We start from the raw sequence: 22,726 nt of genomic DNA, 5'->3' as shown, positions 1-22,726 counted from the left end.
TATTGTGGTTCTAATGATAAATTATTTTGAACTGTTGAAGTTGACAGATTAATGTGTTGAAACCAGCTAAATGAATCCAATAAGATTTTTATGAAGCTGGAGACTGACTTTTTTCTTTGTTAATATTGAACCAGGTGCATTTACTGTGCAACATTTTTTTTTGTAATAGAGATTATGCTGCGTTCAAGAATGCTTTATGTCATGTTTCCAGAACAAACAAGAGGAGGTTGATCCCCAAGAATCTCTTCATAAGATAGTTACATCAGAGGGTGATGATGATGATTACAGCAAACATATTCCACAGCTAAAATCCGCAATTCTTGAACATATCAGTGAGTTTCAAGTTGAACTTGAAACTAGGTAAGTATTTGCACCCATAATTTTGACCCCAAGCCAAAATTCTCATGTTAATCCTTATGGACTGGTGCGTTGTATTATTATGTTAGTACTGAGATGGGCTGTTGGAAACACCTCAAGCTTTAAGAGACTAAAGAGGTTACTCTGCAGAACTTCTGTGTTGCAGTATTATTGAACAATGAAATGTCCAGGATTGAATAATGACAATGTTATAAAAGGAAAGATTGCTACTCACTATATAGAGAGGAGACACCGAGCCTCGGACACACACAACAAAAAGGCTGCTGTACATTTAAGCTTTCATCAGCTGAAAGACCTTCTTCTGAAAGAGAGAATCACCCCTCCCCCCCCCCCCCCTCCACACACACACACACACACAAAAATCAAACCTCCCGACTGCACCTATCCTGTCCCCACCACATTCCTGCTGGTCCCACAAGCAGCACTACACCTTCCCCAATTCCTACTGTCCTATCCCTCCCCGTCCCAGCCTTCTCCTTGCCCCCACCACTTACACGAGACTGCTCTTCTCATCAAGCACAAGTGCAGCCCACAGTCCAATCTCAGCAGCTTAGCTGTGCTTGTGCAAATGTGTGTGTTTTCAAACAATGGAAACTCCAGGTTGGAATTTCAACAATGTAAGAAAAGATAGATTGTTACTTACAATATAGATGACACATTAAGTTGCAACCAGGGACAATTAAATACGTTTAAGTGTGTTTTATGCCTGTCTGGAACTTAATACATCATCTTTATAAGTAGCAATCTATCTTTTCAGAAGAAGACCTTTCAGCAGTAAGCTTAAATGTGTAGAAGTCATTTTGTTCTGCCTGTCTGTGGTTCAGCGTCTCCTCTATATACTGAGTGGCAATCTATCCTTGTAATATTATTGTAATGAAGTCTTAGACTCTTCAACATGTGTATACAATGTACAGGGTGTTTCAAAAATGACCGGTATATTTAAAACGGCAATACAAACTAAACGAGCAGCGATAGAAATACACCGTTTGTTGCAATATGCTTGGGACAACAGTATATTTTCAGGCAGACAAACTTTCGAAATTACAGTAGTTACAATTGTCAACAACAGATGGTACTGCGGTCTGGGAAACTCTATAGTACGATATTTTCCACATATCCACCATGCGTAGCAATAATATGACGTAGTCTCTGAATGAAATTACCCGAAACCTTTGACAACGTGTCTGGCGGAATGGCTTCACATGCAGATGAGATGTACTGCTTCAGCTGTTCAATTGTTTCTGGATCTGGCGCAGTACACCTGGTCTGGCCAATAGGGAGGCCAATCCACGCCGCCTCCTGTATGTTTCGGATAGCCCAAAGCAATCACACGATCATCGAAATATTCATTCAGGAAATTAAAGACGTCGGCCGTGCGATGTGGCCGGGTACCATCTTGCATAAACCATGAGGTGTTCGCAGGTGTTCTAAGGCAGTTTGTACCGCCACAAATTCACGAAGAATGTCCCGATAGTGTGATGCAGTAATCGTTTCGGATCTGAAAAATGGGCCAATGATTCCTTTGAAAGAAATGGCGGCCCAGACCAGTACTTTTTGAGGATGCAGGGACGATGGGTCTGCAACATGGGGCTTTTTGGTTCCCCATATGCGCCAGTTCTGTTTATTGACGAAGCCGTCCAGGTAAAAATAAGCTTCGTCAGTAAGCCAACTGCTGCCCACATGCATATCGCCGTCATCAATCCTGTGCACTATATCGTTAACGAATGTCTCTCGTGCAGCAATGGTAGTGGCGCTGAGGGGTTGCCACGTTTGAATTTTGTATGGATAGAGGTGTAAACTCTGGCGCATGAGACGATAAGTGGACGTTGGCGTCATTTGGACCGCAGCTGCAACACGGCGAATGGAAACCCGAGGTCGGTGTTGGATCACCTGCTGCACTAGCTGCGCGTTGCCCTCTGTGGTTGCTGTAGGCGGTCGCCCTACCTTACCAGCACGTTCATCCGACACGTTCCCAGTCCGTTGAAATTTTTCAAACAGATCCTTTATTGTATCGCTTTTCGGTCCTTCGGTTACATTAAACCTCCGTTGAAAACTTCGTCTTGTTGCAACAATACTGTGTTCTAAGCGGTGGAATTCCAACACCAGAAAAATCCTCTTTTCTAAGGAATAAACCATGTTGTCCACAGCACACTTGCACGTTGTGAACAGCACACGCTTACACCAGAAAGATGACGTACAGAATGGCACACCCACAGACTGCGTTGTCTTCTATATCTTTCATATCACTTGCAGCGCCATCTGTTATTGAAAATTGTAACTACTGTAATTTCGGAAGTTTGTCCGCCTGAAAATGTACTGTTGTCCCAAGCATATTGCAAACAAACGGTGTATTTCTATCGCTACTCGTTTAGTTTTTATTGCCATTTCAAATATACCGGTCATTTTTGAAACACCCTGTAAATGCATTGGTAATAAAGATTAGCACTAGATAGCAATAAAAATAGTAATATTTCTTTCTTTCTATGTTCAGGTGGTAAGTATCTATCGCTTCCATCAGCATTATTTTATGTTTCATTCCAAATCAGAAACATGCTCTTTATATAAAGAACATCATTACACATTGTAACTATATGACTTGCACATTTTTATACACTTCATATAGAAACTTTTTTTCATGTCTTTACTTCAGGGGCACTTTGTACATCTTCCCTTCTTGTTTTATCTATTGTTCACATTTCTGTTAGCTAGCCCTGGTCTTTCTGCTGGAGGTTCTTGCTTTTCATCTTCTTATGTTGTCATTTTGGCCTTTTACTGTTTGTTGGATTTGAAAATTCTGATTTCTTGTGTGTAATGGGATCTTCCAGCTGATCTTTTCATTCTTGTAGGAACACTCTTCTGATAATATTAATGGTCTCATTATTTCTGATAAATATTATTTAAGTATATATTCCAGAAATACGCAGGATACAGAAAAATATTTCACATGACCAGTGCCTTGTTCTTCTTGATGTGGAGTAGGTGGCACACATTTCATCCAATGTATTGACCCTTGCTTTTGTGGAATTGTACATTATGATGTTTTCAGAATTCTATTTCTCTCAGGTACTGTCATCTACCTTGTTATTGAAATGTTTAGGTAAAGGAAGTATGAAGTTCTTGTTCATCACATATGAAGTGATTGTCAAAACCTTTGGAATTCAAATAAGCATCTGTTTATTTTGCACTGCTTCACATTCACAAATTCAGGAGGAAATTCGGTTTTATTTTTACTAACAGTTCCAACCAAAGTAAGTTCTTTCTCAGCCGCTCTTTAGACAAGCTGCAATTAGTACACCAATTGTCTGTTGTTACATTGTAGCCAGTCCCCACAGTTGCCTTGATTAGTGCAATAAGGCCTTGTGGCAAGCTTGTAATGTTGCGTGACCAGTCTCTCTCTCTCTTTTGATCAGTATCTTCATGGCAAGAATGCACTAAGTCCTGGCATCACAGGTGGTTATAATTTTCAGATCACATTTTTAAGTCTTGCTTGGTGCATACTGGCAAAAACTACGCTTTCCTCTGAAGGTGACCAACTGTTCATCCACTGTAGTATATTCTGACACTGTAGTTCTTGTTACAGTTTGCCTGGAACATTTCACGTACTTCCTTAGTAGCTGTAAGGTTAACCATTTTCATTCTCTCTTGTGTGCTTTAAATGTCTTCAAAACATATGTGTTGGATTGGCAGAAGAGCCAACACCGTGTTACGAGAGGAGGCCTAAATGCATGCATTTTAGCTCACGCAGGCTGGCGTGAGGAGGGAAGAACTATACTGACGTGAGATATGGAACATGGCAAGGAATGAGAATTCAGAAAGCAGGCGTAATTAGTTTGATACTTAACTTTAATCCATTAATGATGAACGTCACTCTTGATGATTCACAATATTATCTGTTCAGAATACATTCATAGTAACTGAATATGGCGCCTTGCTAGGTCGTATCAAATGACGTAGCTGAAGGCTATGCTAAACTGTCATCTCAGCAAATGAGAGCGTCTGTAGTCAGTGAACCATCGCTAGAAAAGTCGGCTGTACAACTGGGGCGAGTGCTAGGGAGTCTCTCTAGACTAGACCTGCCGTGTGGCGGTGCTCGGTCTGCAATCACTGAAAGTGGCGACACGCGGGTCCGACGTATACTAACGGACCGCGGCCGATTTAAGGCTACCACCTAGCAAGTGTGGTTTCTGAGGGTGACACCATAGTATGCATTGGAACGGGAAATTTGTTGATTCCAAAACCATTTCTGCCCCAAAGGTCCTGTTGGTTCATATGATCAAAGCAGTGAAAACTAGCCAGCCATATCTTTTGTTTGGTGTTTTGTTTCATCAAATAATAAAGGAAGCAGTCTAAAATTGACTTCACTATTCTGATTACATGACTCACACCTGGTAGTTGACTAACAGTATTTTGAGGTTGTGCCCTTACATTTTTTCGTGGAGGGTTCTTCATCCATTTCATTAATTTGTCTCTTTCGAAATACAAATTGTTATATTCAAAACTTAAACAATGGAAAATCTGGGATGGACTGTAACACCATTATGAAAAGGATAGTTGCTGCTCACTATAGCAGAGATGCTGAGTCCCACGCAGGCACAAAAAGACTTTCAGAAAGTGAACTTTCAGCCAACAAGGCCTTATGATGATGGAGGCAAGGAGGGTAAGGAGGAGGCTGGGACGGAGAGGGAGAGTGGAGTAGTGGCCGGGGATGGTAAAGTGCTGCTTGTGGGAGCATACTGGGACAAGGCGGAGAGAGGGTAGGGAAGCTAGATGCAATTGGGAGGTTAGACAGAGGGCGGGGGCGGGGGGATGCAGTGGAATAGGAGATTAGTAAAAAGACTGAGGGCGCATTGATGGAATAGAGGGCTGTGTAGTGCTGGAATGAGAACTAGCAGTACACCGTCCTTTACTCCATCAATGCACCCTCATTCTTTTTAATTCTCTCTTTTTGTGCCCCTGCCCCCCCTGCTCGCCATCTAACCTGCAACTAGCTGCTCTACCCACTCTCCACCTTGTCCGAGTACAATCCCACAAGCAACACTTTACCGTCACCCACCCCTACTCTGCTATACTTGCCTCTTCCTGCCCAAGCCTCCTCCTTACACCCACCACCTGGTTGCCTCTCCCAACATGCGCTGCTGCTCACAGTCTGGCCCCAGAAGCCAGAGACTATGGCCATGTGTGTGGGGGTGGGGGGGGGGGGGGTCGGTCTATTTTCCACGAAGGCCTTTTTGACCGAAAGCTCACTTTCTGACAGTCCTTGTTGTGCTGTCAGTGACTCAGCATCTCTGCTATATGGTGAGTGGAAACTATTCTTTTCATAACACTGTTATTTTCAAAACTTACTTCATTATCATCACCATCCATACTATATGTTCCTGTTGTTCACACTTCTCAGATGACTCTGAATCTAATTAATCATATGTTATTTCTGCTTCAACTTCTTCTAGTAACCTCTCTATTCATCTTTTGTTTTCTTCATGCATACAGATATACTGTATGTCAAGTTGTTACTGTACAATGACAAAAAGCAAACTGATTCCAAGACTTTTATTTCACATAGAAAGCAGTTAGAATAGCAGTACTAGATGACAGTGGATACACTTAATGTAAAATGGAATGCGAGAACAATGAAACTGCTGTAAAATTTTTAAAAAAATTGCTACTTGGTATTATTTTGATTTTTGTTACACTAGAACTGATGCGGGATCTCCTAAACACCACAGTGTATATTTTTGTCTACTGAACAACTATGATAACTGAAATTTAGTGTGTTCTAATTCAGTCACTTACATAACTAACTTTTACAAGCTTTCGGAACCAGTGGCTCCTTCTTCTGATGGAAAGGTGGAAGGCGAAGGATGAAGATGAGGGAAAAGGACTAGAGAGGTTTAGGGAAAGGAATACAGTTCAGAAAGGCCACCCAGAAGCCTGGGTAAAGGAAGACTTACCAGGCAGGACGAGAAGGAAAGACTGATTGTTGGGGACTGCACTGGATAAGATTTGAAAACATACATAACTGTTAGATATAAAGCTAACAGGAGTTGAGATATTCGTGAAAATTTAAAATAGTTCTGCAAGCACTCTTTTAACGTGTGAGGTTCCCACAGCACACCATGTCAGCACTAAAGGGTTAATGTACTAGATAAAAAATGTTACAACTGTGTGAATAAAACATGACTCAAAATATTGATGTGCAGACAAAATTTCTCCTATTTATAATGAAGTCTGTTTTAAAAGTCTATATATTTTTTGTTAACCTGAACATGTTATGCTTCACTTCATTTTCGGTCCAATCTCTTCCAGTAAGAGAGGAAATGACACAGTAGTGCAGAGGCTGAGAGACTGTTATGCAAACCATAGTATGACATGAGAATTCTGGAATGCTGTCATGCAAATTGAATATGGTAGAATAGTGAAGAACATTTGGGAGAGATAACATGATAACCCTTGATCCTCAAGAAGAAGCAGGAGTGAAACAGGCTCACTATGCTTGCAAAAGCAGCACTGAGAAAGCAAGACAAATGGTAGAGCCCTAAATTGGAAAAAAAATCTGTCTTTTGAGAAGAAAAGACAGAGGTTAATTGACCAAGACTAAGGAGGCAGCAGGTATCATTGATACCCTTAGTGAACTCTCAACCTTGTGGTAATGGACTAAATGAGAATCAACGTGGATTTGAAATCAAGACCAATAAATTAAGAGATGCCAGAGTAGAGGAAAGTGATTGTGAAATGGCACAACCTCAAAAAATTAAACATACTAGATAGCAAGACATACTGAGGGGTCTTTTTACTACACATCACCTAAACCTCATTCTTGTATCTGAGAAAAAGAAACACATAGCATTGTTGATTTGGTAACAAAAAGTGATTATTCCTGTGTGAGTGTTGTGCATCTTAAATGTACTTGTTTAGTGTAGATTATAGTGATCGGTAAATCTAAAAATGTAATCTTGTCTGTGTGTTGCTGATTAGAGTGGATAAAGTGACAAATGAAGACCTGGGTGCGTATTATCACAATGTCTTTTTTCATGTAAAAGAGTTGTCCAATGTTATCTATCACAAAATGTGCAATGTTATGAAGGATTGGAGGATGCCAGAAAAACTAATCTGGATGGCACAAAAATATGTTCCTGGATTACCCAGTTGAATGAAAGTATGAAATGATATTTTGGCCCCTTTTGAGACTTGGTCAATCATCAGAGTGACAGATTTTCTCCAGCTCTTTCGAAGCTTGTTTTAAAGGAGGAGAATTATGACTGATACTAGAAACAAATGATGGGCTGCCACAATGCCTTGGGATATACTGATTATGTCAGTGTACTATAGCAAAATAGGAAAATTGCCATGCGAATAACTACCCCACTTGACCTTTAAGGGATCGGAAGGCTGAACTGAACATAATTGATGACCAAATCAAGTAATAGTCTTTAAAGAGACAAAATTATATGAAACAAGCAATGTTTGCTTAAAATGGAAATAATTTGAAAGGGTCAACATATTACACTATCAGTGGGTAACTGCAACTCATGAAAGTATTCAGGTACAGGACATTAAGAATAGGTGACCAATACTATTCCTTCATAATCTGCTTGCCTTACACATCTAAGACAGAGGAAGATGTGACTGTACTACACTTTTATACGAACCTCTGAAAAAGAAGTGTCACAGCAGATGCAGCAATTACAGTGAAATGCACCTTTTTAGGTAGATTTTTAATTTCTTGTTGACATTATTGTAAAATATCAAACAATGTTTTGGCCCAGCATCTGGGCAATCATTATTTCCTTTTCTGGGGAGAGGAGATAATGATGTCCTGGGTGCACATCAGAAAATGGGAATGTATTCTATCCACTAGGAAAATTTCAAGCCCACATTCTTTGAAATATTTGATAGCAGAAGCTATGATAAAAATAAGAGCCATTTCACTGAGGAGAATTCCAGTGTAAATTACATTTTGTTGGGTATTTTTAATCACCTTGTACTGTTTGGGGGTCATATGCAAGCTGTTTTGTTGCAATGTTGTGTGAGTCCACCAGTCCGTTTGCACAGCAGTGCTGGCTCAACACTCTGATGAATAGTTGCGGAAACACACTGCAACCCTATCTGGTAGTTAATGATGCTTTTGCTGTTACTGGGTGGTGATAGCAGGAGGAGACATTTGTGTGTCATTAAACTATGCAGTTAAGATCCTGTAAGAGTCATTAAAAATTAAATAATTTGGGATTAGTTCTGTTAGTTTTAAAACTGCACAATGAAAAGAAAGAAAGATAGGATGTTTACTTAATGTAACAAAGGACACTTCCTCTTGTAACCTTGTTTAGTCCAGTTAGCATTTGTTACAAAAAGTATTCATGGCTCATTTATTATACCCTTTTTATTAGTGGCACAATAATGAGGAAATATTAGTGTGATAAACTCAGGTACCGATGATTTTCAGCTATCTACATCTATACTCTGGAAACCACCATGAGCTGCATGGCATAGGGTATGTTCCACTGTACCAGTTATCAGGGTTTCTTTCTGTTCCATTCGCATATGAAGCAACAGGATGAATGATTGTTTGAATGTCTGTGTGCATGCAGTAATTACTCTAATCTTGTCCTCATGATCCATGTGTGAGCGATTGTAGGGGTTTGTAGTATATCCCTAGAATCATAATTTAAAGCCGTCTTTTGAAACTTTGTTAACAGACCACACTCTCTTGGGATAGTTTGTGTTTATCTTCAAGAGTCTTCCATTTTAGTTCCTTCAGTATCTCTGTGACACTCTCCCACAGGTCAAACAAATCTGTGACCATCCAACCTGCACTTTTCTGTACATTTTCAATATCCCCTGTTAGTCCTATGCTTCCCACACACTTGAGCAATATTCTAGAACAGGTCGCATGAGTGATTTGTAAGCAGTCTCTTTTGTAGACTGATTTTGCTTCCCCAGCAGTCTACAAATAAGCCAAAGACTACCACCTCCTGTAACCATGACTGAGCTATGTGAGCATGCCATTTCATATCCCCACAAAGTGCTACACCCAGATATTTTTATGAGTTAAATGATTCCAACTATGACTTATTGATATTATAGTCGTAGTCTACTACATGTTTTTTTTCATTTTGTGAAGTGTGCAGTTTTACATTTCTGAACATTTAAAGCAAGTTGCCAAACTCTGCACCCCTCTGAAACTTTATTAGGATCTGACTGAATATTTGTGCAACTTCTTTCAGACAGCACTTCATTATAGATAATTGCATCACCTGCAAAAAGTCTGAGGTTACTATTAATATTGTCTGCAAGATCATTAATACACAACATGAACAACAGGATTGCAACATACTTCCCTGGGGCACATCTGAAGCTACTTGATGATCCCCATCCAAGATAACAAGCTGCGTACTCCCTACCAAAAGGTCCTCTGTCCAGTCACAAATTTTACTTGACACCCCATATGTTCGTGTGTTTGATAGTAAGCGTTGGTGTGGTACTGTGTTCGATGCTTATTGGAAATCAATAAATTCTGCATCTACCTAGTTACCTTGATCCAAAGCTTTCAGTGTGCCTCATGACAAAAGTGTGAGTAGAATTTTACATGATCAATGTTTTCAGAATCCTTGCAGGTTGGTACTGAGGAGGTCATTCTGTACAAGATACCTCATTACCTGTGGGCTCATAATATGTTCTAAGATTCTACAAAAATCGATGTCAGGGATATTGAACAGTAGTTTGTGGATTGGATCACTTTTATTACCCTTCTTGTAGACAGGTGTGACCTGTGCATTTTTCCAAGAACTGGGCACAGTTTTTTGTTCAAGGGATCTACAATAGATTATAGTCAGAAGAGGAGCTAATTCAGCTGCAAATTCAGTATATAATCTTACAGGGAGTCAATCTGGCCCAGGAGCTTCATTCAATTTGAAAAATTTCAGCTGTTTCCCAACACCACTGATATTAATACTCATTTCATTCATCTTTTCCGTGAAACAAGGATTAAATGAGGGCAATTCCCCTGGATTTTCCTTGGTAAAGCAGCGCTTGGAAATGTGTCATGAGGCAACATTGTAGAAAAGCTCAAGTTAGGAGTTTTTTGTCCTGGCAATCACAGTGGCAATCGCAGAGCGACAGTGGCAGTCTTTGACAGTCATACCTCTTGGATCAGTTGCCACTCAGTTGAACTTCCATCACTGTGTCTGTGTACTACTTAACCCTACTTCATCCCTCCACGTTTCTGGAAAGCCAAAGAAGAGGGCATGGTGGTATTCAAATGATGGAAGTTCCGCTAATGAGACGGTGTGGCTCATACAACATTGTATTGAAGGCCCATGAGATGGTGGACCTCTTTGTTGTTGTTGTTGTTGTTGTTGATGATGATGATGATGATGATGATGATGATGTGCAGGATGAGGCATTTAGTTGTACCGTGCCTGTATGCAGTCATTGTTGGGTTGCAAGCTTTATCTTCTAGTGCTTGTGCAATGAGGAGAGTTAATCCACTATGGCAGCTCTGACACACATAGTGGTTTAGTAGGGGCAAATTATTGCTGTAACTCATCTGTTTGGGATATTTTATTAATCAAAAGTATTAGTTTGTTCCTTACTGCAAAGAGTCACATTTTGGAGCCCTGAAAGAGCATTTCAGTTTTGGCTTTGCTATCCTCAATTTCAGTTCCTGTGTCATTCATTAGAGACCGAACATTAACTTTGGTGCCATGAACAGCCTTTACATACGTCTAGAATTTCTTTGGGTCTTATGAAATATCATTTGATAATATTCCGCTACACTTTCCACTAAAGGCATCATGCATTGCTCTCTTGACAACAGAACACGTTTCATTCAGCATATCTCTATCTAGAACCCTATGCTTTGTTTTAAACTTATTATGCAGTACTCTGTCTCTTTATATATTTCTTTACAGTGACTGTATACCATGGAGGTTCCCTCCCATTAGGAACTGTTGCTTGGATCATTGATTAGAGAACTGTGTAATGAACATCACATTATTGCTGTATGTTATTTTTTTCTTTTTTTTCTCTAATTACTGCAAGGAGGTATTGGTAATGGTTGTATTGACAATCTTCATTTGTTGCCTAATAATGTTTGCCATTGTCACGTATACATAATGCTGTTGCGACATACTGTTGCGGAAGTGCAAGAAACTGTTAGAAAAGTAACAATGATGAATTTACCCCTACAAAATTACATTGCAGAAAAGTAGAGCTTTTGTTATTTCTATCATAAGAACAATGTTTTAAGGCAAGATGAAAATAACTCCTTTGAGATCACAGTATAAGAACATTTGATATATTTTTGAAACTGGTGTTCATTCTGAGCATTTTCTGAGCATTTTGCGTCCCTCATATTGCTCCAAAATTGAAAAAAACTGTTGTTGCAATTCTTTGATCAGAGCTTGACTGATAATCCCTTCAGTTTTTGTATTCCAAGTTTCTGCATTGACAGTGTTATTTTATTGAAAAAAATTTAGTTTTAACTTATTCATTCTTCCTTTTTTACCAGTGCAGATAACATTGCCCAACAAGCAAGTGAACATATCCATTCGAATGAAATAATAATGACTATAGGGAAATCTAATGCAGTTCAAGCTTTCCTGAAGAAAGCTGCTGCTTACAGAAAATTTGAAGTCATAGTCGCAGAATGTGCACCATTTTGCCATGTGAGTAAATTAGTTTGTTATTCATCAAGTTAGTAGTGTTTTTTTTTTTGTAGAGAATATAAATGTTGTCTGTTCATGTGAACAGCTGACTGTTATATCTGTTATTGAAATGTGAAATGAGATAACTTGATATCTGATAAACAATGGGTGTTACTTGTAGTTAAGTAAAAGTGTTCACAAATTAAGGATTGATTTAGAGACTTGATTTAAATGTTATCTATTTGGGGTGATATTGTGTTCTATCCTGGAGCATCATGTATTGAAACAGTTGTGGTTTGCTGTAAAGAGCACAAACTGGGCCTAGAGTAACCAAAGCATAATTGAAAAGCCGCAGTCGAAAGAATATACAAGAAATAACACTTCCTGTCAAATGAGGGTACACAATGAGAGAAATACAATGAGTGCTATATAGTATAATGATGCCACACACATTATATGCTTAAATTCATAATAGTGGAGTCTGGAGGAGGAGGAGGAGGAGGAGGAGGAGGAGGAGGAGGAGGAGATGGAGATTAGAGTTCAGCATCCCGTCGACAATGAGGTCATTAGAGATGGAGCACAAGCTCGGATTGGGAAAGGATGAGGAAGTAAATCGGCCATGTCCTTTCAAAGGAACCATCCCACCATTTGCCTGAAACAATGTAGGTAAATCACAGAAAACCTAAATCAGGATGGCTGGAGACGGATTTGAACTGGCGTCCTCCCAAATGCGAGTCCAGTGTGCTAACCACTGCACTGCCTCACTCAGTGTGTGAAGTTTGGTATAATAGCACTGGTCAGTAATTAACAGGGGTATTCTACATAGTTGTTGCGAAGATCAGATGTGCAAAATAATCGGCCTAGTTTCCAATTATAGTTGGCTTGTTGTTAACTTTTGTGTCATGAGGCAACATTGTAGAAATGCTCAAGTTAGGAGTTTTTTGTCCTGGCAATCGCAGAGCGACAGTGGCAGTCTTTGACAGTCATACCTCTTGGATCAGTTGCCACTCAGGTGAACTTCCATCACTGTGTCTGTGTACTACTTAACGCTACTTCATCCCTCCACATCTCTGGAAAGTCAAAGAAGAGGGCATGGTGGTATTCAAATGATGAAAGTTCCACTAATGAGACGGTGCGGCTCATAAAACATTGTATTGAAGGCTCATGGGATGGTGGACCTCTTTGTTGTTGTTATTGTTGTTGTTGTTGTTGATGATGATGATGTGCAGGATGAGGCATTTAGTTGTACCGTGCCTGTATGCAGTCATTGTTGGGTTGCAAGCTTTATCTTCTAGTGCTTGTGCAATGAGGAGAGTTAATCCACTATGGCAGCTCTGACACACATAGTGGTTTAGTAGGGGCAAATTATTGCTGTAACTCATCTGTTTGGGATATTTTATTAATCAAAAGTATTAGTTTGTTCCTTACTGCAAAGAGTCACATTTTGGAGCCCTGAAAGATTATGCATTTGTCTGATGACAGCTTTCATATGATGATGAACATCAATTTTTTTTCTCACCTTCAGTAACCACTACAGCATTTTGATTTTGTAGTGTTAAATCGCTGCAGTACATGTTAATAACTTTGGAAGACAGAGGGCAACATTTTGGGCAAAAGTGGTTTTTAGAAGTGTACCTGAAGAGGAGAAGTCGGTTGTTGGATGCTAATCTGACTTTCACCACTACTCTGTAGATGTTCTTAAGCCTTTCATTGTTGTGGAAGCTTAGCATCCTGCCTACTCTACCAGCTAAAGGGGCTCTTTTGCAGGTGGGCAAGTGACTCAGTGCTACAACCACTGCAGAGTATGTGCACTGTTGGCTAATCGCACATTCCAGCGTGCATAGAACCACTCTTCAGTAACATTCTTTATAAAATCAGTAACATACTGTACATTCACAGTGATTGCAGTTTTTGATAACTGCAAAAGAAAACTTCAGAACTAATCCAAGCTTTCTGTTATAAGTTCATCCTGAGCTGAGAAAAAGGTACTTTATAAAAATGAAAAGGACTTCTTTATTTGTAATTGAAAAATCCTGCAACTTGAGATTTACACTACCAATTTGCATGCCTATAACCTATAAAAACCTCATTAATTTAGGACAAATGAATTTTAAAGACATAAAGTTTTAAGTGAACATTTGTTAGAGTAGATACCTAAAACTCACACCATTGTGAGTGCTGCATGGCAGCAAGTGTTGCTGAGAAACTGTTGCTGCACTGACCACCTTTTGCAACATCTGATGCATTATTTCTGCAGGATAATTTATCCCCTTTTATATTATATATGTTTGCATCATGTGTACATTATAGATTATGAAATCAAATTACAGTTGCTTGGCCTTGTGTGCTATTTTGTGTTCCGTGCAGTCACAAGTGTTGTTGAGCAACTGCATTTATTTTGCTACACTGCTCACCTTCTGAAATACCTGATATGCAAGTTTAGTAGGATAATTCATTTCCTTTTAGATTTTTTATATATAGTGTACTTCATAGATTATAGGAAATCAGATATCATTTGTTTGACCTTACAGGCTGATTTCTATTCCATGCAGCTGCAAGTGAGAAACTGCAACTGTCTGCTGCACTTTTCTCGTTCTGTAACATCCGATAAGTCAGTTCATTAGGATAAATCATGTCCTTCAGATTATATATGTTTGTGTCATTTGTATTGTGTACGTTAGGCAGTCAAACTGTATATATTTGATCAACTTGTATGCAGAACGGAACCAGGAGCAGGTGAAAGCTGTAGTGCTTTCTGACATTACAGAGAAGATTAGAAGTTTTCAATGAGCAGTTCATTAGATTTGGTCACTCTGTTATTAAATTCAAAATGCGCTGTAATATATATGTATTATTGTTGAACCATTCTGTACATAGCTATGAAATGTGTTGACATGATGACTAGACAGTCCACCACCAGCAATGGAGCATGAACTTTTGACAGTGCCATCCACTTGTGCTGACAAAACATCAGGAAAATTATTAAATATCAGCAGAAGAAACAGAGATGGAACCCAACAGGCAATGTGACCGTGAAAGCCTTAATAATTATGTTGAGGAGAGTTTGCTGGTTTTAATCCATAAATTAAGAGCTATAGTGACTGCCGTCTATTTCATTATATATGCTTCATTTTTCTAAAGTATTGCTGTCCATTTCTTCCAGGGTCACGAGTTAGCCTTGAGCTTAGGAAAAAGTAAAATCCAAACAACGGTTATAACTGATTCTGCCATATTTGCTATAATGTCCAGGGTGAATAAAGTTATTATTGGCACTCATACAGTAATGGCAAATGGTGGGCTAAGGGCTCTTTGTGGCAGCCACACAGTCGCCCTTGCAGCTAAACATTTCTCAGTTCCTGTAAGTAACTATGTACTTCTTTCGGCAGTTGTTGTTTGATAAACCTGTTTCTGGATCACATATACTAGTATATGATTTCTTTTTCTGCTGTTCACATGAATACTGCTTCCTATTTTTACTGTAACTGAAAATGTGGAAAACCATTTTGTCAGGCTCACACTATTGTGGATTTTGCAGTTTGTTGCATCACTAATGATTGTACCACAAAAATAAAAATTGATAAATATGAAATTGTTCTCCAAGCAGTGACAAAAGAAACCATTAACATTGGTTTTAACACTTTAGTGAAGTCTCTCCATCTGTGAGAAGATTCACTTCTCTGTGGCTAGTGATTCATTTAAGTGTGGTAAGTTCTCGTATCTGTTTTGCAATAGAAGAGCTGAACTAGTAGTGCAGCAGTTTTGTAATAGAAAAGAAGACAGAAAGTCATTCGTGTGTTTTGTATCATTCATAAAAACTAAAAAAAATGTTCATTGCGGTGAAGAAACTAACATAAATATTTATCCTGTGAATTGCTAATTACTGGGAGAAATGGGAGTTTAACGTTTGCAGAAGACACATCCTCTCATGATAAACACTTTCCACATCTAATGTGTTGCTGCATGTGGATTATGAGCAATATTCCGTATTGATTTAAACTTAACTTTTTTCTCCGTAATTGAAGGTGTGTCAGTTGACTCATTATTACAGCTACAAGTATCTATTAATTTGGTCTAATTGTAGGTGGGAGGACAATCACTACAAGTGTAAATCCCTGCACTGTACAACCCATTTCCCCAACTGCTAGCACTGCATGAGTGGACAACATGACGCGTGGTCATTAAGGACAGCACTGGGTGACATAATTTTTGGGGAAGGAGGGCCTAAACATTGTGGATATTCACAGGTGATTGGTGGCAGTGTGTGGAGAGTGTGCACCTTCATGGAAAGTGCAGTTGCAATATGACAACACTCCTACGAGTTGGAAAGTGACAGCTGTAATCACTGAAATGAGATTCCTGGCATTGCCATACCCACCATGTTCTCTTGACTTGGCCTCTTCTGATACCACTTACTTGGGACTATGAGGAAACCTCTGTGCAAACAGCATTTCGCAGTCTTGTAAAATCTGTGAGCAGCTTTCCTGCAGTGGGTGTGACAAGATCCAGAAAGTGGTTTGAAGACGGCGTTCAGAAGTCAGGAGCCAAGTCACATTTTGCTACCAGTCGCCTGTGAATATCCACAGTGCTTACACACACCTCCCACAGAAACCACACCTTCCAGTACTGTCCTTGATGATCACACTCCACATTGTCTGCTCACGGAATGACAGCTGTTCGGAAAATTAACTGTTCTGTGCAGGGATTACACTTCTAGTGATTGTCCTACCACCTACGGTTACACAAAATTACTACATATGTACATCTCTAATGATGAGTCAAATGGTGCACCATGAATGATAGAAAAAAAGTGTAAATCAGTTAGGAATGCCCCTTGTAGTTGACAGTGGGAAATAAACAATAACTGTAAAGTAATAAAATGCACAGGACATGGTGTGTTGTTTCTGTTACATCATAACCAGATGATTTATAAATGTACAGGGTTGTATGTTTGGATTTAAATTCACAATTCAGCTCCTTGCTAGTCTTATAGTAATGTGAATAACAGGAGGTCAGAACAAAAAAGACACACTTTCAAAACATTGCAGCATACACTACTTACTAAATTTCGAATTTTTCAAAATATTTATGAAGAAGATCCTATCTTGTGGCAATAAAATTTTGTTTTTGTTAAATACAGAATTGTATGGTTGGAATTCACAGAGGAAGTACTTACAGTTTTCTTACATAAATTGTCATGTATATTTAAATGGGAAATCTGGAGAGCATCTTCTTCTCTTAATTTCTGTAAACATATCAACACTGTAGGAAAAGACAGATTGCTACTTACTGTAAAGACGGCATGTCAAGTTGCAGAAAGGCACAATTAAGAAACTTACACAAAGCTTTCATCTCTCTCTCTCTCTCTCTCTCTCTCTCTCTCTCTCTCTCTCACACACACACACACACACACACACACACACACACAAACAAAACTGCCAACTCCAGCTTGTTGGTGCAGGATGCAAGCAGTAATCTGGAGGGGCTGGTGAAGGGAAAGAGACTTCCCTGCTCCCTCTAGATTGCTGCTTGCATCCCACGTGATAGCTGCATACTGGCCAAAGATGCTGGAGTTGGCAGTCGTGTGTGTGTGTGTGTGTGTGTGTGTGTGTGTGTTACTGATGAAAGCTTTCTGTAATTGGTTTTTTAATTATGCCTGTCTGCAACATGACGTGTCTTCTTTATTGTAAGTGTCAGTCTACCTTTTCCTACATTGTTGATATTCCTACCTGGAGTTTCCATTATTGGATTTTTGTAAACATAACAAAACATACAAACAAATAATGAAAATCTTGGTGAAAACAGATGCCATTTAAAAATCATGTATACACAATCTGGAGATAGGAGGAGGAAGGGAAAATTGCAAAGTCTCCCAACACTGGTGTGACTGGATCCCAGAATTACATAGTAATCAGAACTCTTCCCATTCCCTTATCATTCTAAAGGATATTGTTAAAATAAATAAAAAAGCAACATCAGCCCATAGCAAAAATCAGAATGTGTGGAAGGTAAATTAAGGAATTATTGTGGGATACATAGCAGACTGCAAATTGAAATATAGACCACAAAAATAAAAATAAAAATTGAAGTTCAATTAGCAAGATCTTTTCTTTACTGATGTACTGAAACCCTTAACTGATTTGTGTTTTTACTTTAAATATACATATTCCACAAAAGTAAAGAAATATTATTGGTATGTCTGTAAAAAGATTCCTGCCAGCACCAAATGACACTGTAAATTTCTCCTCAGTTTTTCCTAGAGAGGTTAAGAGACCTTGAATATAATTATGTAAATTTGCTCTCTTATTTCTGGTTTCATGCTTTCTTGGATACACTTACTTCCTTGAAAGTTTGTTTCACAAAATGAAGTACTTGTAGATTTTTCATCTGTAATTTAAGAACTTATTAAATAAATGTTTACAGAGATGAGGTACATATGATACTAAATACACCAGTATACTGTGTACAAAAAAGTATAACATTGATGTTTGATATTTGAATCACATTCCTAACAAGTTAATTTCTCTTTTTCAGTTATGTCAGAATTTCAATTTTGTGGTCACATAAGACTTACAAAATCTTGAAACAAAGACAAATATTTAGCCCAAACAAAATCAACCAGTCTTGTAAAATCAGTTGATACAAGAACATAGGATTTGCCTTAATTGACTAACACTGAACTGAAATGAGGGCACAGGGCTTACAATGAAAGTTAACTTATGTGGGAAGCAGCTAAAGACTGTTGGAATTCATCATTTATTGCTATTTTAGCAGTGTTGTGTATTCTGCAGAGTATCACGTAGAGTTGCCAGAGGATTAAAATACAGTTTGATAAGTTATGAAAGTGTAGTAGAAATTTTTGTTTAGATAACTTTATACACTTTTTTGTGTCATTAAGGCTCAAAATCATATGTTAGAACTAACAAGTAGTTCTTGTAATTATAGAGTCACTACACTTCTTAAAATCTGTGATTCTTAACCAGTCTAACTGTTACTAAGCTAGAAGTCTGTATTGAATATTTATGTATTAATGATTTTTGCAGGTGATTGTTTTGGCACCAATGTACAAGCTGAGTCCTAAGTACCTGTGTTCCTATGATCAAGATGCATTTAATAGTTTTGTCTCACCAGAAGGAGTTCTCAGTTATGCAGATGGTGCAATACTCTCCAAAACACATGTTTTCAATCCTGTGTTTGATTACGTACCTCCGGACTTGGTTACACTTTTCATTTCAAACACGTAAGTTTTTCAATGTGGCTAATATTTTGTTCCACATATGTAGTATTCCTACAAATTAAATACGAATGAGTGACTGTTGTGTGACAGGGAATCTCAACATCTGTAATTAGTAGTTGTGTGTTAAAAAAATAATGTTTAGATCTGAATGTGTAAAGTTACTAACAATGTAATTTAATGAGCTATGAATAGTAATAGGTGAGTGGAAGATTGTGGTTTGTAAATTCACACAGAATTCAGAAAGAAGTTAGAGATATGGAGGGAACTATAGATGACACAGCTGGAGTAAATCTTTCAATCTGAGATATTGTTGCTCATTTTAATGCATTGCAACAAATTTTTAGGAATGAAAATTTGCATGTATCAATTCTTGGGCTAGTTAGTTTGGTGACATCTTTCATCTTGTCCTGTTGTGTGCTAATCTTTCCATTTTTGTACATCTATTACATCTAATGTCTTGATTTCTATTACATCGTCTTCATTATATATTTTACAAATTGTTATTGTCAGCTGTTCCTACATACTGATCTGTCTGCTGTTTTGTTATGTGTCCAGTTAGCTTTGTTAAATGCCGTCATGTCTTTTTTTATTTTATTTATTTATTTTTTGAGGCTGCTTACCTCACACAATATTTATAATACCTCTTCAGTTTGTAATTCATATGTTTATTTCATATTTGGTATCTCTGTATCAAGCTTTGAAGGAATCCCAAGTCTTTTATCCCCTGCATGGTTCAGATTCATTTTTTTTTATGAACACTGCAGTCTAGACTCATAAAGTTTCAGAAATTTCTTCCTCAATTTCATGTCAGTGTCTGGTACAGCTTAAGTGTGTTTATTGATTAAGGGAATAACACTCTTTTAACACATGAAAAACAGCCTTTTTTCCAAGTCAAGTAAAAAGTAATGGTAAATCTGATGGAATAGTTTTATTCCTTACACTTTTGTTTTTAAGAAATCATTTTTGTGTTCACCTATGATGCTTGCTGTAACCACTGTATCAGGTTGAAGGACAATTTGCAACCAGAACATTGGTCATTGGCAGGCATTCCCAAAGCCCTCCTATTAGACCTGTAACAAATTAATTTTTTACAAGTCATTTTCAATATGTTTTTCAGAATACAAATGATAATTTAAAAGTATTAAGTTCTAACAAAATGATGACATATTGAAACAAATGTCATTTTCTTTGTCCAAAGTATTGAGACATACATGTGCACCAGAAATAGGCTTTTGAAGATACCACAAAAAGCTACATACGCTGATGGAGAATTCAATGCTGGCATCAATTTCCACTCAGTATCATATGTAGTGTTCCCAAGTTATGTTTCCTGCCAATTTTAAAAATACAGGTTCCAGAAAAACTGTTTAAGTTTTGGGTTACACTTTTTGAAATTAAGTTAAACATACTTCAAGTCAGCAATTCCTGGACCATACAGCAATTCTTCCAGATCCAAAAGCAGGTTCTCCTCCATGTGCTGTGTGGCCATGGTGTCTTGCAGGCTTCTTTGGCAGCTTCTATCATCTGCTGCTCTGCTCACTCAATACACTTTCTGTCAACTTTTGTGCTGAAGTTGTAATAGGCTGGTCTGATCTCAAGTTCAAGCACATTCATAATTTCCATAATGCCTCTTTGGCCATAACTGAAATTAATTTCTGCCACATTGGCAGCGATGTTGACTAATTTTTTCTCACTGTGAATAGTTTTCAGGCACACTTTCACACAAATCACCACGTAACTCGAGAATGGAGTTTCTGGCAGACCTGGGATGAACACTACAATAAAGTAGACATCCCAGAGAAAATGTTAAGGGAAAAAATTGATTTTTTTAAAATTTTCAAAAGGGATTACCCCTCTGAGTCTTTCATCATCTATGCCAGTATGGCTCTGTAGAAGCAGCTAATCAACAACAGCACGTTCACTACAGCAGCACCCATCCTGATAGCTCCTATCCTGATGCATTTTGAATGTTATGTCTGTTTACAACCTCTTGTCAGCTGGTTTATATCCAAATGAAACACTTAGGTCTAAACAATTTCCACAAATGCACCTAGTATTTTTCGTTTCACATCTTTGATCACTATATCCTATAACATCAGAGGTGATGCCACCTATGAAACACTTTTTATCAGTGAAACACTTTTTATCAACTTCACTGCAAGTACTGCATAGCTTTTTTGTGGCTGTGATCTTCATCCACCTGTCCACAAGTACAAATGGCCACCACTAAACTATGACAAAGGGCAAGTTTCATTATCCAGCAACAGAGCAGGATGCAGACACACAAAATTCTGTACTTGTTTATAGTGCTGTTCTATAATCCATGCCATCTGGCCCTTCAGCAGTAGCACCAAGTCTCTTAAACTGCAGAGCTGGGAACTGTCCTTCTAAGTGGGTTTATGCTTGTTGTGTTTGTAGCAATCTGTGCCTTTTAGTTTGTGCTAAATGGTTAGCTCATAAGTAGCTTAGTATTAGATGGATGAGTTCAGGTTTGGCAGACCTGAGATTTGCTGGGCTGGGAGCTAGCTGGTACCTCTATAACTGTAAAATTTTTGCTTGCTTTGGCATACACGATGGCATGAGGTGGAGGAAATTGTATCGTAGTGAACAGGTGATGATGATGATGATGATGATGAGTCCCATACTCCGTTTACCGAGCGTAGGGGAGCGACGCGGGAGACCCGCGCCGCCATACTAGGCAAGGTCCTAGTGGAGGTGGTTTGCCATTGCCTTCCTCCGACCGTAATGGGGATGATTGATGATGATGATGAAGACGACACAAACACCCAGTCAGTGAACAGGTATCTCAGCTTAATTGGCTGAATCAATGTCTGTAAAAACAAAGAACTCTGCTACTGGACATCTATATCCCTAGTTGCACATCTTGTGTTCATGTAGCCTATAACATTCAACTAACATTCACCTAGTGGTTCAGCTGAGCTGTTTGCTGGTGCTAACACCCATCTCTCAAGAGATGTCCTGAGTTCTGCCATACTGAGAACACACAAATTAATATGAGACCAAAACACAGATCAACTGCCAGAATGTGTTTCTAATCATAAAAAGAGAAGAAAGCACATTAAAGAAGTTATTACTTTTCTGCATACTTCATGTCAAGCTGCAAGATGCAAAACGACATGGTGGTTACCCAGTTGTGGCAGAACTGCACAACACCATAAATTTTAGCAAATGGGTTGTCACCTAATAGACCTAGAAGCAAGTGGATCAAAGGGAAAATGGGAAGTTGATGGTGTGACTGTCATGTGTAGCATCAAGAAAAATGTCTTTGGGGAACTGCAAGAAACAGCTGCATTTAGTTTGATATTTAATACTCTGTGAGTATGTTTTTACCACTGCACTTCATGCTGAATTTATTGTAACTTGTTGAAGCAGTTTAGATGTCATGGAAGTAATGTAGGTAAGTTAAAATGTCCATACAGTTGTCCTTTTATGAAACTTTTCCAAGTAGGCTGCA

General features: G+C 38.5%; 1 protein-coding gene across 1 annotated transcript in view; it reads left to right on the top strand.

Annotated features, from left to right (window-relative positions):
• Nucleotides 1–22,726, top strand: part of LOC126268072 (translation initiation factor eIF-2B subunit beta) — a 70,587-nt gene that overhangs the window by 29,292 nt on the left and 18,569 nt on the right. The window contains exons 4-7 of the mRNA XM_049973510.1: nucleotides 212–360; nucleotides 11,882–12,038; nucleotides 15,181–15,375; nucleotides 19,058–19,254. Of these exons, the coding sequence (XP_049829467.1) occupies nucleotides 212–360; nucleotides 11,882–12,038; nucleotides 15,181–15,375; nucleotides 19,058–19,254 (698 nt within the window). The remainder of the gene's footprint in view (nucleotides 1–211; nucleotides 361–11,881; nucleotides 12,039–15,180; nucleotides 15,376–19,057; nucleotides 19,255–22,726) is intronic.

This window comes from Schistocerca gregaria, chromosome 4 (genome assembly GCF_023897955.1).
Source record: "Schistocerca gregaria isolate iqSchGreg1 chromosome 4, iqSchGreg1.2, whole genome shotgun sequence".
NCBI classification, from domain to species: Eukaryota; Metazoa; Arthropoda; class Insecta; order Orthoptera; family Acrididae; genus Schistocerca; species Schistocerca gregaria.
This window is presented reverse-complemented; position numbering and strand designations above follow the sequence as displayed.